Raw genomic sequence first — 18,672 nt, 5'->3', positions numbered from 1 at the left:
TCCTGACAGCTGGCCAAGCTGGATGGAGCCTCACAGATTAATAATAGCTTTATTCTATTTCGTGTCAGAGGCATTGCATAAATAAACAAGTATAAAACTGATCAAATAATATTGCAGTATAGTACAATATACAGTAGAGTCTCATTTATTCGCTTATCCAACGTTCTGGATTATCCAACGCATTTTTGTAGTCAATGTTTTCAATGCATCGTGATATTTTGGTGCTAAATTCGTAAATACAGTAATTACTACATAGCATTATTGGAGTATTGAACTACTTTTTCTGTCAAATTTGTTGTATAACATGATGTTTTAGTGCTTAATTTGTAAAATCATAACCTAATTTGATGTTTAATGGGCTTCTCCTTAATCTCTCCTTATTATCCAACATATTCGCTTATCCAACGTTCTGCCGGCCCGTTTACGTTGGATAAGCGAGACTCTACTGTAGTAGTAATACAGTAAAGTCCCACTTACCCAAGACTCGCTTATGCAAGGTTCTGGATTATCCAATGCATTTTTATCCAATGCAATGTTTTCAATACATTGTGATATTTTGGTACTGAATTCATAAATACAGTAATTACAACATAACATTGCGTATTGAACTACTTTTTCTGTTAAATTTGTTGTTAAACATGATGTTTTGGTGCTTAATTTGTAAAATCATAACCTAATTTGATGTTTAATAGGCTTTTCCTTAATCCCGCCTTATTATCCAAGATAATATATCCAAGATAATATATATCCAAGATATCCAAGCTTATCCAAGGTTCTTCCGGCCCGTTTAGCTTGGATAATATCAATATTGTGCTGTGCTAATTATATAGTGTGTATATACAGTACATATAATATGGATATTATAATGTAATACAATTTAATTTTGTAGTATAGTAGTACTAGTATATTAAATATAATTGTTATTGATAATATATAATTATATATAGTAGAGTCTTGCTTATCCAACGTTCTGTATTATCCAATGCAGTCTGACTTTTAGTACTCAATTTTTTTTAGTCAATGTTTTCAATACATTGCTATGTTTTGGTGCTAAATTCATAAATACAGTAATTATTACATAATGTTAATTTCTATTGAACTGCTTTTTCTGTCAATTTGTTGTAAAACATGATGTTTTGGTACTTAATTTGTAAAATCATAGCCTAATTTGATGTTTAATAGGCTTTTCCTTAATCCCTCCTTATTATCCAACATATTCACTTATCCAACGTTCTGCGGGCCCATTTATGTTGGATAAGTGAGACTCTACTGTACACATAATATTGATATTATAATGTAATACAATATAATAATACAATATAATATAGTATAGTAATACTAATATTAACAATTAAATGTAATTGTTACTGATAATATATAATGATATACTGTCTTATATATTTGTGTATTTTAAGTTGTAATGTTTTTGATTGTGAGCCACTTTGACTCTCCCTATGGAGAGACAAAGCAAGATTGAAATAAAATAAAGGGAGCACAAGCAGCTGAATAATGTTAGACCAAAAACGGGCAGCAGTGACCGCATTGCCTGTAGCTTTAAACAGTTCTTCTGTGCATGAGGCAGGGCATTGTGGGCAAGCGTACAGATGCCAAGTTGCTTATTCTTCTCCACAGTCACACAAGGTGAGGGGATAGTGCCATTTTGCCAGGTTGTTTTTTGATCTGCCAGAAGCACATCTGAGTCTGTTCATGGACTTCTCAGGTGCCCATTCTTGATTTTCCCCAGAAAAAAGACTCTTATGGGGGGCCATCGAATTGGAATTTCCTAATTTTGCTGCACACAGGGATATTCTTGCTGCTGCTGATTAATAATAGCTGAAATAAATAAACAAACTTTATGAATAACTGACATTTGAAGTAGGAATAGGAGATGGTGGTTCATGGATGGTATAGGCTATTATTTTTTAATGTGCATCTTTACATCTTATTTATAAGCCTACATATAGAAACATTGTGCAGATATAAATATACATTGTCATATTTATACATAAAACACTTAGGCATAAGTGTTTTAAAGTCCATTTAAAGTGTGTTCTCAAAAACTTTCATGGCCGGAATCACTGAGTTGCTGTGTTTTTTGGACTGAATGGCCATGTTCCAGTAGCATTTCTCCTGACATTTCACCTGCATCTGTGGCAGGCATCCTCAGAGATTTGTGACGTCTTGGAAATGAGGCAAGTGAGGTTTATATATCTATGGACTGTCCAGAGTGGGAGAAAGAACCCTTGTCTGTTTGAAGCAAGTGTGAATGTTGCAATTGGCCAGCATGATTAGCATTGAAAACCCTTGCAGCTTTAAAGCCTGGCTGTTGCTGCCTGGGTGCATCTTTTGTTTGGAAGGTATTAACTGGCACTTGATTGTTAGTTGTCTGGAATTTCTACCAGTATTTAATAAACACCAGAATCAAAACAGCAAATAAAAAAACACCACTCAGAAACGGGAATTTCAGACAGCTAAGAAAATCTCAGAGCATTTAAAAATGACATCTCAAGTTATTTGTCATTTGGAGTGCAGTTAGAGAGCTCCAACCTGGAGAAAACCCTATGAGGTTATGGAGTTGCCCTGTCAACCCGTGCTTTGAAGGCACACATACCAATAATTAATAAAAAGGTTCTAGAAGAGCAGCCTTTCCTTAATTCCAAGAAAGAAATTAACCCTGTTAGACTATTTGTGAAAAGTACATCATAAAAATAGACCATTTGTGTAAAGCACAGCAACATTTTAAATCTTTTAAAAATAACTTTGTTGCTTTTATACATGCTTGTAGTTTAATTCAGGAATGAAGTTCAGGCTGCCATTTCTCTTTGGTTCCTGTTTAGTTTATATTGTAACTAGCTGTGCCCAGCCACGCGTTGCTGTGGCGTTGTCTGGTGGTGTTGGTGAGAAATTGTTGAGGTAGTGGTGGTATTGAATGTCTGTTGTATGGTTGTCTTTATGTTTAGTATGCACACTGAAGTGGATTATATGGCAGTGTGGAGTCAAGATAATCCAGTTCAAAGCAGATAATATAAGATTCTAAATGGGTTATAGAGCTGTGTTGAAGGGCCTTGAGTCTACATTGCCATATAATCCAGTTAAAATCTGATAATCTGTGGAAGAGGCCTAAGTGAGGCCTAACTGCCTGTACCCTGGGCTGAGTAGGTTGCTAGGAGACCAAGTGGGCGGAGCTTAGCCTTCAAACTGGCAGTAATTGGATAAAAACTATTATTCCTCTCCCTGTAATTAGGACTTTATTTTTCTTTTCCTTTTTGTTGTATCAACCTAGAGCTGTGAATGATGGGTTGTGTTGTCAAATTTCGAGGTTGGGGGGCCTGTAGTTTTGTTGTTTTGTCCGCTGCCCTGATGCCATCACTCTTTTATATATATATATATAGATAAGGGATAAGGACAACACATTAAATGCTTTTTACAAAACTTGCAAAGTGACTCACAGTAACCTTTTCAAAAACAAAAATGTAGTGCCAGAACATTATGGAAGATAGTTGTTTTTGTAATTGTTAGCTGTGATAACTACATTTCCAACATGGGCCACTGTACGCTTTAGTATGTTTGGCATACTTAGTATGTATTTAACTCATAACTGCCAAGTACTAGTCTGTTGTTTGGCAATAGTATCTTTGTATGACACAATTTATTCTCAGCTGTATAGTCTGGTAACAAACATGTGTAGTACCCAATGCTTAATTTGAGGTCATTCTCTGGGATGACAGACTTTGGAGCCTTGTACCACTAAAGCACTATAGTTTGAATTAATATCTGTTATTTTAGGGCATGGTCTTCTGCTTCAAGATGAAATCCTAATTTTAATATTATGAATGTATAAATTATTATGTTTATTATAAATAAGATGTTTATTATGTTTATGTGTGACTTTGGAGCAGAACAAACAACTCCTCATATGCTTACCCACAATGCCCTACCTCATGCATGGAGAAGTTGTTTAAAGCTATGGACAATGCGATTGCTGTTGCCCACTTTTGGTCTAAAACTATTTAGCTGTTTGTGATTCCTTTATTTTATCACTTTTAAACTTATTTATTATGCAATTCTTTTTATACGAAATAAATAAATAATGTTTATGTTTATTTATACTCTTGATTTTCTCTCCACAAGGAGACTCTGGCACCTTCACAGTTGCATGTTTCTGTAGCATTTTTCTGTCCACTGTTAAACCTTGCAATATTGTGATAGTGTCATTTTTATTGTGCCTGCTTTATCTACAGGCTCACCATCTGTGCATTCAATCTATCATGGATTCAAATGTACACAACATTATATATTTGAATCTGTGGTGGTGATCAAGCCTGCTTCTACCATTGAGGTAGTGGGGCTCCTTGTAGTAACCTGAGGGAATGTGGCATTTCCAGGCTTTCCACGACATGTCTGCTGTATGTTATTTTTAATAGGGAATTGAGTGTGCATGTTTTTGATATCTTTGGGTAATCCTGGAACCAATTCTTTATGGATACTGTCAATAGCACTGTAATTTTTTTGCATGCTCATCTGTTCTTTTATGGGAGCATGGTGTAATTGTTAAAACTGTATGGACGTTAGGTGCAATGCATAAATAATTGCAGAAGGATTGGTCTGTATTCTTGTATATGAACCTATTATTCTGTAAATCCTTGTGGTCATACAAATGTACTTCCCTTTCTAAACTTTCATTCTCTTTCTTTTGAAGCCTGGAGAGAGAATATTGATTTCAATAACATGGACACCATTGGAAGGTGGCAAAATTCGGGAGCTTGTTACTTTTATTGTAAATGGTGTTGTGAAACATCAAGCAATTCTTCTGGGCACTGCTGAACAACAAGTTAAGAAAAAGGTAACGTTTTTAAGCATTGTTCAATTATGTGCTTTAGCTTGCAAAGTATCTGTCCTGGTGTATTTGTCAAAGTTGACAAATCTGTCAATCAGTAATAAGATTTTGTGCAGTGAATAGCTGGCGCCGCAGAACTCTGTCCATGGTATGCTTTAGTTATGGCCTCAGCCGGATTTCCATAGATCTGCTTTCCTGTATTGTCAAATTCTTGTATACTTTCCTGACTTTTAAGAATTCAGACCATTTGGACTTGTTAAATAGTCCAAATTCTTCCAAACTATTGAAAAAGACAGTATGTCTGCATATGCATATACTTCTATATGAATTCTGATCATTGCTGATAAGAGGGCATTGCACATTGCAGCCAATAGCTGTGTTTAGTCACTTTTACTTTACAAGACTGCATCAAAACTGATGGGAAAAGTGGAAACATATTGCCTAGCAGAGTTACAGAAGATGAGACAGTTTGAGGTTTGCAATACATGTATTCATAATTATTTGTGTTTGTATCATTTTCAGAAGAGTCTGTGGGATACTATTAAAAAGGGAACACCAATACAACAGCCATGTTGTAGGAAAAGACCACCCATTATTAAAAATGTTAATAAAACATTTCAGATACCTGAAAAAAGAGATGGTGAGAGAAGCCCACTTCAGTCCTGTGAGAACTTCGAAGTCAACAAAGGCAACATATCACCTAATAGGGATTCCCTAATCCTTTTGGAAAACAATCTCTCTCTTTCCCCAGTTAATCCTGTCCTGCAAGAAAACCATCATGCCACTTATGCTCCTTTCTCAATGAGAAGATCAGCTACACATTCTGATATTAGTATAGCATCATGTGACAAATTACTGAAGGATGTTAAAGAAACACATACTGTTGTCTCATTTCGTGATTATGCTGTTGAAACTGAATGGAAAGGTCCACATAATATTAGCTCAGTAGAAGAACAAAATTCTAATGCAGAGCCAGTTTGCACTCCAGAACAAAGACTTTATGTTCCTTTAAATCACAGAAGGATTTTAAGCCCAGATTCCTTTGTAAGCAACAGCTATGAACTTACTGAAGAACCGGGCTTGAGGACAATTCTTTCACCTGATCAGTTTTTAAAAGAAAATCAAATCGTTATTCAGCCACTTCTGCAAGTACATAAATCTATGCCCCCTTCATCAGATGTCAAGTCTTGTATGTCAAGTCCAGATTTTCCAAAACAGAAGGGAAAGACACAAGCAGTATTTTTTCCTGGACTTGGTGATAGAAAGGACAGAAAGTGTGCCACATTTCAGGATAAAAAAATTGCTAACAGGTTGAGGGAAACGAGGAAAGATCAATCTTCCTGTCTCCAGAAAGAACGACCAAAAAAAAAGCCAATACTTTCTAGCACTGTTACCAAATGTAAGGCAGATCCGGCCAAGATAAAAGAAGCAGAGGCACAACTGAATCCAAAATCTAGAAGATGTCTTTCTAGTGCACTACAGAAATCAGTGGATATTGTTCCAGAAAATGTTAAACTGGAAATATTACCAAGGCCTCCTGTTATAGAGCCCCATGGCCATAAAAGGAAAAGTGGAGAATATTTAACAGACAGTAATAATGGAAATGAAGCATATGGGGAAAAAACTAAAAGAAAAAGAGTTCTGATGGCTTGTGTAGAAAATGAAAACCAGTCTCCGCTGCAAACATTAGTTTGCAAATCTGTGAACAGAGAGAAACAACGGAAGAAGAGAACTGGTAAGTTAGCTTTGTTTCTTTGATACATGAAAGTGTTTTGTCATATTATGTTGCCTAGGGTTGGTGTCATTGTACTGAACCCAACAGGATTGTTTTGTGTGTATGCAAGTTGAATGTCTTTTATCTAAATGTTTGATACCAGAAGTATTTTGGATTTCAGATTTTTTTTTCAGATTCTGGAATACATGTGTTTGTGTAATGAGATATCTTAGAGATGAAACCAAGTCTTATCATGAAATTCATTTATGTTTTAAATAAACCTTATACACATAGCTTGAAGATATGCAATTTTTAAGTGCCCAAAAGAGGTCATGTACATAGAACCTTCAGAAAACAAAGATATCCATGTGGACATTTTTGAATTTTGGAATATTACGGATTTCAGAATTTTGGATAAGTGATGCTCAACATATACAGTAATAAATTATTTTCCCCAAACTATGGATGATTAGTAACTTTCATTTAGCATGTAACAGTAATGTTATAAACAAACTTAGGTGATTTTTAAAAAAATGTTTGTGCTATTGCTTAGTCCTGTCACAGTAGCCTTGTACTATTTCTATTAAATGATTTCTCTTGAAGTTGTAGCAAAGAAAAACTAGAGTAAAATAGAAAGAACTGAATGTGTTGTCACAAATCTCACTGATACTGTTGATATCTTTGCCTTCACTCCCCAGCACAAGTATTCTGTTACAAATTGTACAAAATGATTGGAATAAGATTTTTTTTTCTTCTCTGACCGGCACAATATATTCTTATCAGCTTTTCTCAGAGACATTGTATAGTTTTCAATCTACCCAAAACATAAGATGGATCTTAGAGAACTAGGTGGCACCTACAGATATTCACTGGCTACAGTAGTCATCAAAATATTTCATATGTGAAGAGAAAAGCTCAGAGTTTTCATATAGGAACAAGAGGTCATGTGCACAATCATTTAATAGCTGCTCTGTGTTAACAGCTCAAAGAAAGTTTCCATAGACATGTGGAGAAGGAGAAACAGTAGGATGGACTAGGGAAGCAATGAGGATTTATGTGCTCATGGAAGTGGGAACCTTTATTTGAGGAAGATGATAGGGGAATTATGAATTACTTGTGTGATTTCTTTGATTTTGGTCTTTTTTGTAACTAGCGTTCTGAACAGTATTCATGTTTTGAATTTTCAGATTCCTTATCTAAAAAATTCAGGACTGCGAGAAGAACTAGAAATGTTCCTATTGCACAATCTCAGCTGATCTTCGTGAAACCTTTAAAAACAGGTGAAAGTGAATTATTATTGCATTTTACAGGAAAACATAATGTATTTGAATAAATTAAAACTCCACATGTTTACTAGTTTCTCTCTGAGTGAAAGGTTTTCTTGTGGCTATTTTCCAAAATACTATTGTATTTTTAAAAGCTTTTATTCTATGTCACAGTTGGCAAAATGTATATTTTGAGAGTCAGTGTGATGTAGTTATTTGAGTGTTGGACTAGTGACTCTAAAGATCAGGGTTTGAATCCCCACTGAGACATGAAACAGTTTGGATAAGTCTCACACTCTGAACAAAACTGTCCAACAACGTCCCGTGAAAGGGTTGCCCTAAATTGGAAATGGCATGAAGCCACACAATAGCAACAACAAAAGGTTTCATAAGATATCTTTGAAGGTACATAATACGCTAGATGACTAATTGCACTCCAGTCATTCACAATACTGGCACAGTATTTCAGAACAGTTATATATTTAATCAATTCTCAAACTCCTAATTCCTATATTGAACTGATTCTGACAGAGGTTCTCAACCTTTGATCCTCCAAATGTTTGGTGCTTCTGTTCCCAGATTTCCTGTACACTGGCCTCTGGAACATTTGAAGGATTATAGGTTGATAATCACTGTAGTAGGATACAGTCAATGAGGGACAAAACTGAGTTGACAGTTATTTGGGAGTGGGAAGGGGAAGGCACAGGACCCAATAAATCAAACAACTTTGTTACCTGAGATATAAAACTATATAATTGTTTGATTGTCTCAATCAGTGTCCCTCAGTTTGAACGTGTCTAATATGATTTTTTTTTCTGAACTGATGTTTAAAGATATGTCATTGTAGAAGGGAGAGCTTGATTTAGACAGAAAATTAATGGTACTTGTAATTATTTTAAAAGATACTCCTAGGCACCCAATGCCTTTTGTGGCGAAGAACATGTTTTTTGATGAACGCTGGAAAGAGAAACAGCAACGAGGGTTTACTTGGTGGCTGAATTTCATACTTACTCCTGATGACTTTACTGTTAAAACAGACATTTCACAAGGTAAGATTACTATACAGAGTCTGAAAGTTTATACTTGTTTACAGGCATTATGTGTGCAGTGCTCTGAAGGGACAAAGTTGTTTTCTGCTGCTCCATAAACGAAGGCATGGAACAATGAGTTCAAACTGCAGGAAAAAAGATGCTACCTAAACATTAGAAAGAACTTCCTGATAATTAAAGGTGTTCAACAGTAGAATAAGCTGCCTCAGAGTGGAGTGTCCTTCTCTTAAGGTTTTTAAACAGAGACTGGATGGCCATCAGTTGGGAATGCTTTATTTGTGTGTTCCTTTATGACAAGGGGTTGGACAAATGTATGCCACTTGTCTCTTCCAACTCTGATTCTTGTATTTAGAAACTTTCCAGTCAAAACTTTCCCTTTCATGAATAAGCTGGGAAGCTCCCTTTATATGTCTTACTTCCCTGGAAGTGCCTATCAAGAGGATTTTCCTGGCCCTCTCCCTCATGAAATTCTAATTACATCTGAAGACTTTTTTCTTATTCCAATATGCATTTAGCCACTTGATATATTATGATTTTCTGGGATACTTATTTGAAATTTGTTTGTGAAATGGTTATCTGCTGCCTCATGCCAGTTTTTTTTTTATAGCAGTCTGATTCTAGGACATTCTGTATGTTGTTTTTCCAGTTTGATATATATATATATATATATATATATATATATATATATATATATATAAAGCAACTACAAAGCAGGTAATACACATTATTTGTACATTCCATGGTATAAATAATATGCAGAGAAAAAAGGTCAAGATCAGCAATAATTACATTTCCGGAGTAGTTACTATTGGAAGTAGCAATTGGATGGAAAGGGAAATTGGATGATAAATTGAGGGAACCTCTAGTCATAGAATAGATTTCAATCTGCTTTAAAGGGACATGTCCATACGTTTATTTATTATTGTAGATTGTAGATATATTCTGGAAAGTAGCATAGGTAGTAAGCAGACAACCATTGCATTCAATTTAAATGTTTTCTAAAGTAGTAGAGGAGAGGAGAGTACAATAAAAGTATTATTTGAAAGTAGAGGTAAAATAAAGGTTATTAATTTATACTACATTTTTCAAACAGTTTATTATAAGTCAAGGTATGAAATGTCAAAGCAATAAACCATTAAAGGCATAATATAGTAGTAACACTGCTCCTTCTCCAGCTAAAACTTGTGCAAGTATGTTTCTAAATATGGCCTACCTGTTGTGTCTTGTGTTTGTGCTAAGCCTTTGTTACTCTAGATTATAATAATAAATGTATCATTTAATAGTTGAAGGCCTGCTTCACTTATGTTATATGCCCAAACATTGACATCTGCTTGAATGGCCCTCCTCTGCCCCACCTATGGAAGCAATACATGATGTAGAGATGCAGAAAAGTGTACAGTGGCCCTCCACATGTGCATAGTCCTCCCTATTTGAAATCAACTTTGAATTTTGGTCTGTGCTAAATGTACACATGACACTTAACCAAAGCCTTTAGGGTTTGAAGACTTGAATCTCTAGAGGGATGTGATTATAAATGGTTTACATTACCATATTTCTTAAATTGTAAGACACCATCAATTATAAGAAGCACCTCATTTTTAGAGATGTTTATTTAGGAAAAAAGTTCCTTAGAATTGAAGAAATACAGTAATTTATATGTTTCTTTCTTTGTCATCATGAGGTCTTATGATACAGAGTGGATTTAAATATTCAATGGCATGAATGAGGTACACTTGAAATAAATTTACCCTTTAAAATATTGTGATGTAACATTGCTACAGTTCACATAGCGCTCAGATGGCAAATCTAACAAATTAAAAAGCACAATTCTACAGAAAGCTATTAACAAAGAGCATTCCAGATAACTCAAGACAGTGAACCAAACTACACTTACTAAAGTGATGAAATGTACTATTTAAACACATGCAATTGCTTTGTCTCCATCAGTCAATGCAGCATCTCTCACATTGGGAACAGAGTGTAATCATAAATCCAGTCTTCCTAAAGCACCAACAAAAGAGGAAGCATCCTTAAGAGCCTATACTGCGCGGTGCAAATTAAACAAACTTCGTAGGTCAGCTTGTTGCTTGTTTTCTTCTGATGAGATGGTTAAAGCAATAAAAAGACTGGAAATTGAAATTGAAGCAAAACGCTTGCTGGTTCGAAAGGACAAACATCTGTGGAAGGATATTGGTGAGAATGCTATACTGCTACATATTTTGTAACTTCTGTTTAGAAAAAAATTAAGCTGCAATGTTATATTGTGTATATAATGTGGTGTGGGTTATATCTTCATGTATTTAAAATGGGTAGATGTTCGTTATTTTTATCTGTGTTGCTCTGAGTTTTCCAGGCTGTATGGCTATGTTTCAGAAGCATTCTCTCCTAACGTTTCACCCACAACTATGGCAGGCATTCTCAGAGGTTGTGAGATCTGTTCAAAACTGGGCAAGTGGCATTTATATATCTGAAATATTCAAGGTGGGAGAAAGAACTCTTATTTTCCTGAGGCAAGTGCAGATGTTGCCTCAGGCAGATGAGTTCTTTCTCTCATTCTGAACATTCCATAGATATAGAAACTTCTCTTGCTTAGTTTCCAGTAGACATCACAACCTCGGAGGATGCCTGCCATAGATGTGGGCGAAATGTCAAGAGAGAATGCTTCTTGAACATGTTGATACAGCCTGGAAAACTCACAGCAACCCAGTGATTCCGGCCATGAAAGCCTTTGACAACACGTTATTTTTATCCTCAGTAATAACTTTAAAAAACCAGTAAATTTGTATTATCCTATCTATTTTCTCATGTTCTTATTTCTGTATTCATGGTAGGAGAACGACAGAAAATCCTCAATTGGCTTTTATGCTACAACCCATTATGGCTGCGCATTGGTCTGGAAGTAAGTATACTTTTTAGTGCTAAAATATTCTTCAAGCAATATATTCTGGAAGGAAACTTTCAGGTGGTCTCTGAAAGGTTCAAATGTTTACCTGACCCAATAGTTTCATTCCACATGTGCATATTGTCAATTTTGACTACAGTTTGCTTAAAAATACAGAGCTGACTGTTTATCTGATGAGGGAACTTAGCCCTATTCTTTCAATGATATTTCTGTCTCTGGGACCAAATTTGTTAAGGAAGCAAAACCCAGGAGCACATTGCCTTTATTTATGAAAGTATAGCTGTGTTGCTGTTATTTTTCAATATGATTTTGCTTGTATTCTTTTGGCTGCTTAGTATTTTTGTAATTGTTTTTGTTCCTCCCATTTTCACAGACTGTTTATGGTGAACTGATTGCTTTGGAAAGTAACAGTGATGTAATGGGTTTGGCAATGTTTATACTCAATCGCTTGTTGTGGAATCCAGACATTGCCGCTGAATACAGACACTCAACTGTGCCTCACCTTTATAGAGATGGTAACTGCCTTTATTTCCTCTAACATAATTTATTGTAGCATGTATCTTTGCAAAAAATCTAATATTGTATCTCTTAATAGGTCATGAAGAAGCATTGTCCAGATTTACTCTGAAAAAGATTCTTTTACTTGTTTGCTTTCTTGATCATGCCAAAAGGTCTCGAATTATTGATCATGACCCTTGCCTCTTCTGCAAAAATGCAGAATTCAAGGTATTCCCTTTTTAAAGTCTTGTTTATGTTACACTTGCCCATAATTATTATAATTTAGGGAGCAATCAAGCTAATATGTTGTATAACAAAAGCATTAAGGCATTTTGTGGCACTTTCTTATTTAACCTTGCTTTAGAGGATTAAACTTATCTTTGTGCAAGCATCTGATAGAGTATGCTACAATTAATGACAGCGAATGTTGCTTAAAATAGAATAGAATATACATTTTCAGAGAGGGGAAATGCAGGTTACATTTTTGCTGTACTGGGAGAAGAATTTTAAGTAATAATGACAAGTTAGTTATTGCATGCTAATCAATTGAAGAATAGGCAGTTGTAAATTGTGAAGTTTAACCAGAACTATTATGGGTAATATTAAATGTTATTATTGTTACCTATACCTGTAATTGAGTTACAAATAAGCTGAGGAGGTTAAAGTTTTTATTTACAGTAGAGTCTCGCTTATCCAACGTTCTGGATTATCCAACGCATTTTTGTAGTCAATGTTTTCTATATATTGTGATATTTTGGTACTAAATTCGTAAATACAGTAATTACTACATAGCGTTACTGCGTATTGAACTACTTTTTCTGTCAAATTTGTTGTCTAACATGATGTTTTGGTGCTTAATTTGTAAAATCATAACCTAATTTGATGTTTAATAAGCTTTTCCTTAATCCCTCCTTATTATCCAACATATTCGCTTATCCAACGTTCTGCCGGCCCGTTTATGTTGGATAAGTGAGACTCTACTGTACATTGTAGTAATGCTTGGAGTGTTTCCTTATAATGGGGGTTCTCAAAGGCTCCGCAGAACCCTTAAGGCTTGGTAAAGCGTACTGAGAGGCTCTGTGCTTTCCTCCTCCCCCTCCAAGCTTTTCCTCCTCTTTTCTTCATATCCAAAGAGCTTTTTTCCTCACCTTCCCTGCCCACAAAATCCTTTTCCTTTGCCTTGCTTGCTTCCAAAACCCTATTTTCTTCCCACTGCTCAGAGAGTGCTTTTCCTGCATGGCAGAAGGGAGTTGAACTGGATGACCTCTGGGATTTCTGCTATTATTATTATTATTATTATTATTATTATTATTATTATTATTATTACTACTACTACTACTACTACTACTATGATTACAAAAGGTGGGTGGGGGTTCTTTGATTGTGCTTTTCTTGCATGATATGATATAATATAATATAGAAACATTTCTTGGGGCTCCATGAAAAACTTGCATCAAAAAGGATTCAACGATTGAGAACTCCTGCCTTTGAAAGAATGCTTTATTGCATTTGAACAGTGATTCATTTCTTTTTCTGTAGGCTAGCAAAGAGATATTGCTTGCATTTTCCAGAGATTTTCTAAGTGGAGAAGGTGACCTTTCTCGCCATCTGGGATTTCTGAACTTACCAGTCAGCCATGTACAAACTCCACTGGATGAATTTGACTTTGCTGTAACAAATCTTGCCACGGATTTGCAGTGTGGCATTCGTCTTGTGTAAGTTTTGGCTGAATTTTCTTCTTTTAGGATTAGAATAGATGAAAGTGATTACTTTTAACTTGGGATTTTCCTATATTTTAGGAGAGCACTGGAACTTCTGTCATCAGACTGGAGTCTTTCCAAAAAATTAAGAATTCCTGCAATAAGCAGACTTCAGAAACTTTATAATGTCAACCTTGTTCTTCAGGCATTAAAAGATCGTGGGATTAATTTGAATGATGAATATGGTAAGAACTGAAAAGTAATTTCATGACCAGTTTTTTTTAAGTGTTGGGCTGCTGCTAATGATTATTCTCTTTGATTAATTTATAGGTGTAACAATTGATGCAAAGGATATCGTGGGTCGGCATAGAGAGAAAACATTTGCTTTACTCTGGAAAATAGTATTTGCTTTTCAGGTATTTAATGAAAATATTAGGACACAACTTTATGACATATATTAAGAATGTTAAGTATATGTGTTGGGATGTTATAATAGTAACATCTTCAAAATGCATAGTTTTTAACATGATTATAAAATATTTATTACGTTATTATATTTATATCCCATCTTTCTCTGGAGACCAAAAGAAATGTATTACATAGTTAAAAACAAGAAATGAAATTTTACTTCTAAGGCTGGATCTACATTGCCATATAATCCATATTATAAAAGCAGATAACCCAGAGTATCTTCTTAGAACTGGATTATATGCGTCTACACTGCCATATATTCCAGTTCAAAGGAAATAATCTGAATTGTATATGGCAGGGTAGATGGGGCCTAATTCTAATTATAGTTTTAAATGTTGGATGGTAAAAAAACGATTAAAATAAATCAAAATGTATATTACAATATGGCTTTGTATTGGATGAAAAGTCAGTGAGGCTATACACTCAATGAATGTATAGCAAAGTCAGTTAATACAATCCTGTTTTACCTTGGTACATGGAACTCTTTATGTCATATAACAGAGACAACAGCTATGCAGTTATAATTAGCAATTGTAGAATATAATATGCAGAACTTGTATCTCTAGAAAAGATGTGAATGAGCTGAGCCTTTAAAATACACATGAATATTTATCAACACATTCTTATCATTTCAACATAATAAATTGTTTGATCTGCTATCCACTTGAAAAAAATATTGTGTGCTTTTATAAAACAAAATATAGTAAGACAGAATTATCCAAAGAGGTCTTATTGGCCTTTCTGTTTTGGTTATAGAAGTGAATATAATGTTGTAAAATTATAACAGAATTGTATATTAGCACTATGTAGTGGTAGCAATTTATATCATTTTTTCAATTTTAATCCTAACTAGAGTAGACCTACTGAATTATTAGATTATGTCGATTTAGTGGGGCTGGTATAGTAGGAATACAGTATATGGTGGTGTGAAGACCTTGAAAGATGAACTATGGGCTACAATGCTTAGCAAGTCATCTAATTAAACAATATTACATATGTAAGTTTTACTTTCTAAAAATAATAAAAAAATAATTTCCTACATAAGACAAGTGTTTTTAAAATATGTCTGTGTTCTTGCTCAGGTGAACATTTCTCTTGACAAAGATCAAGTAAAAGAAGAAATTCATTTCTTAAAGAACTTGTATATCTCAAAAATAAAGACAGTGCCTGGAGAGTTTTCTATTTGTAGTGATATGAGAAAAGAAAGTAACTTTTATTCTTCTGAAAACTGTAGCGAAAATGTAAAATTGTTGATGGATTGGGTGAATGCTGTCTGTTGTTTTTATAATGTCAAGGTAAGGAATTTACCATCTTAAACAATTTCTAAAATAATGCTGCTGTTTTTTTCTGTGTTTGAAAAGTGTATTTGGGACTATTTGATTGGCCAACATTTTAGTTCATTAGTTGATAGAAGCTCCCATTAATTAACAGGTGATCTTGCAGGAAAGGCATATTTAAGCCTTTTAAAAATTATTAATGTGTTATTTTACTTTTCTATGAAGTGAAAATTTAAATACTTAAAATAGTATGTAATGTTATGATGTTACAAAGACTGCTTACAGTTTGTCCTGTCTGTTTGCTTTTTTGCGAGTTATTTATGTTGAAGTTACGTGAGAAAGTTATTGGTTGCTCTCCTTTCTAACTGCTTTTGATATGTTTTTAAAATGCATTCTGTAAAGCAAGATATGGCAGAATATGAGTAAACATAACATTGTTTGGATAGGCCTCCTGGAATCCCAATACACACTTCCTCATGGAAGCCCAATACACGCTGATTTGTTTTAGTGGTCTATCAGAACTATTTTGCTGGCAGGTTATGTAACAGAATACATGCTATCTTTACTTGGTTAATTTTTCTGCCAGTCAGTGTAGACAATATAGTAAACCAATTGGGTAAATGGTTCAATTTGGTATATGACATTTTCTTTTATTCCCATGATAGTTTTCATCGGGGTGGCTATTTTGATCCCCCTATTTTCACTCCAGTTAACTAAGGTTAAAGGAAATAATTAGGGTATGCTTGTCATTCTCTGATTTTGTTTTGCTTTTAGAGATTATTTTGGTAGGTTTTGTAAAATGGAAATTCGTAATCTTACCTCCTCTCATGCCTGTAAAATGTTTACGTCTGTTTAAAATATTGTCTCAACAATGGATTTTATACCGTATTCATTATAGAATAGAGGTGCACAATTCCGGAAGGATACTGGGGTTACATTAGCCCTTCAGAACACCTTGAGGAGCTGCACCCCCTTCTGTATTCATTTCTGAAAGAAAGAAAAAAGGAAAAAAAAATCTCCCAAATGCCCATCTCCCAAATGCCCAGGGACATTTTCACCATGTTTTGGGAAATTTCAGGGCCCTTTCAGAACCAGGAGAAGCAAGAGGAAGTGAATTGAAGCCATTTCCTGTTCGCTTTATCTCTTGAAAATATGTTTATCTTGGCATACATTGGTCCAGATTAGGTCAAAATACTCCCACTTCCTCACCAGATATTTTGTTGACACCACACTTCAGAATTCTGGACAATCTCTCACAGCAGTTTGATGTATATATTAAATAGCATGGGGGCAAAATATAACCCCGAGGGACCCCACAGGACAATAACTAAAGTCCCCAAATTGATGTTCTGAGTTTACCCTTACAAGAAAGAAAAGAGACATGTAAAACAGCACCTCCAAGTCCTTTCTCAACAGTGGTTCAGAAGAATACCACATGTAGTGGTATTGGATGCCATTGAAAGGTCTAGCAGGGACAGACTATCCAGTAGTCATGGGCCCGGTTACTGTCTCATCCGTTTAATTCGTGTTTTCATACCGTTTTGTTAATTCAGAATACACAAAATGGTACACCCCCTCCGATACGGAAATATCCGATACAAAAGGAAAGTGGGAGTGGTAACCGTTTGGACTTTTTCAGCAAAGTCTTCACAACTGCAGGAAAGTTGTAAGGAGACATTAACTACCCTCTTTGCCCACTCAGACCACTTCTATTCTGTTTAATTTAACACTACTACAGCTGCCATTGACAGTTCTGATTTACTCATTTTTTTCAAATTAGGTAGAAAACTTCACAGTATCCTTCTCGGATGGAAGAGTGCTATGTTATCTGATTCATCATTATCATCCATGCCATGTGCCTTTGGAATCTATATGTCAGCGCACTACTCAAACAGTAGAATGCACCAAAAATGGTACAATTGCACTGAATTCATCCTCAGAGTCTGATGCTTCTTTAAATCTACTAAATGAAAATTTTGACCAAAGTGAGTTCATTAAGATTCTATAAGCAAATAGAAGATACTTGATACTTGTATCAGATTCACAACTTTCAGTGGTTTTGGTTCTTTTTGCATACAGCTCTCAGTACTTCAGTGACTTATAAAGAACTACTTGACAATGAGAAGAGAAACTTCCAACTGATCAGTGCTGCAGTTTCTCATCTTGGTGGCGTCCCAGAAATGATTCACCATTCAGACATGTCTAATACAATTCCTGATGAAAAGGTAATCAGTTATGTTCCTAAAATTCAAAATTGCTTTGCTAAGCAAGTGCCTACTTAGTTTGTATATCTTGTGTTTTCTCTTTTAGGTAGTCATCATTTATTTGTCGTTTCTGTGTTCACGACTTCTAGAACTTTCGAAGGAGATTCGAGCAGCCCGGCTGATTCAGTCTACTTGGAGGAAATATCGAAGGAAAATAAAACTTGCTCAGGTATTCTTTGCATTTTGTTGGCAATTGAAACAGAAATTGAATCTATAGGAGATGAAAGGGATGTTTGTGTTCAATATTGTGAAATATTTTCTCTTGTCAGATCAAGCAGCAGACATTGAATGCAACCGTTGTACTTCAGAAATACTGGAGGAGATGTTTGGCTCAGATGGAACTTCAGAAATTAAAAAAGTCAAAACAGGAGGAAACTGAAAAAGCAGTCCGTGAGGTTATCCAGGTATGATTGGCTTCATAGGAAATTGCTGTATCAAAGTATTTGAATTTCCCAACCACCTGAAAATACATAGAGATTTGGCATTGCTGTTCCAAGAGATTTTTTTAATTGCTTGAGATCTAGCTTCCTTATTTATTTAATTTTTTTAACAAAAATTGGATTCCTGCTTTCTAGACCATTGTAATAGTGATTGCCGTACTGTACATGATCTTAAATTCTTATGATTTTCTTGTGTTAGACATGTGGAATAACTGATCGTAGTAAAACAGGTTTCCGCATCCCCTTTGCATTTCA

General features: G+C 34.9%; 1 protein-coding gene across 2 annotated transcripts in view; it reads left to right on the top strand.

Annotated features, from left to right (window-relative positions):
• aspm (assembly factor for spindle microtubules) overlaps window positions 1-18,672 on the top strand; it is a 34,571-nt gene that overhangs the window by 560 nt on the left and 15,339 nt on the right. The window contains exons 2-17 of one of the 2 annotated variants that reach the window (XM_062980768.1): window positions 4,700-4,843; window positions 5,459-6,572; window positions 7,739-7,831; window positions 8,719-8,865; window positions 10,813-11,058; window positions 11,697-11,764; window positions 12,141-12,282; window positions 12,363-12,493; window positions 13,805-13,980; window positions 14,065-14,210; window positions 14,296-14,381; window positions 15,519-15,731; window positions 17,494-17,698; window positions 17,793-17,938; window positions 18,024-18,146; window positions 18,247-18,381. In XM_062980768.1, the coding sequence (XP_062836838.1) occupies window positions 4,700-4,843; window positions 5,459-6,572; window positions 7,739-7,831; window positions 8,719-8,865; window positions 10,813-11,058; window positions 11,697-11,764; window positions 12,141-12,282; window positions 12,363-12,493; window positions 13,805-13,980; window positions 14,065-14,210; window positions 14,296-14,381; window positions 15,519-15,731; window positions 17,494-17,698; window positions 17,793-17,938; window positions 18,024-18,146; window positions 18,247-18,381 (3,315 nt within the window). Of the gene's footprint in view, window positions 1-4,699; window positions 4,844-5,359; window positions 6,573-7,738; window positions 7,832-8,718; window positions 8,866-10,812; window positions 11,059-11,696; window positions 11,765-12,140; window positions 12,283-12,362; window positions 12,494-13,804; window positions 13,981-14,064; window positions 14,211-14,295; window positions 14,382-15,518; window positions 15,732-17,493; window positions 17,699-17,792; window positions 17,939-18,023; window positions 18,147-18,246; window positions 18,382-18,672 lie in introns of both variants that reach the window. The other variant, XM_062980767.1, reaches the window with a different exon arrangement.

The sequence above is a fragment of the Anolis carolinensis genome, chromosome 4 (genome assembly GCF_035594765.1).
Source record: "Anolis carolinensis isolate JA03-04 chromosome 4, rAnoCar3.1.pri, whole genome shotgun sequence".
In the NCBI taxonomy this organism is placed as follows: Eukaryota; Metazoa; Chordata; class Lepidosauria; order Squamata; family Dactyloidae; genus Anolis; species Anolis carolinensis.
The sequence above is the reverse complement of the archived record's forward strand: the minus strand, read 5'-3'. Positions and strand labels throughout refer to the sequence as shown.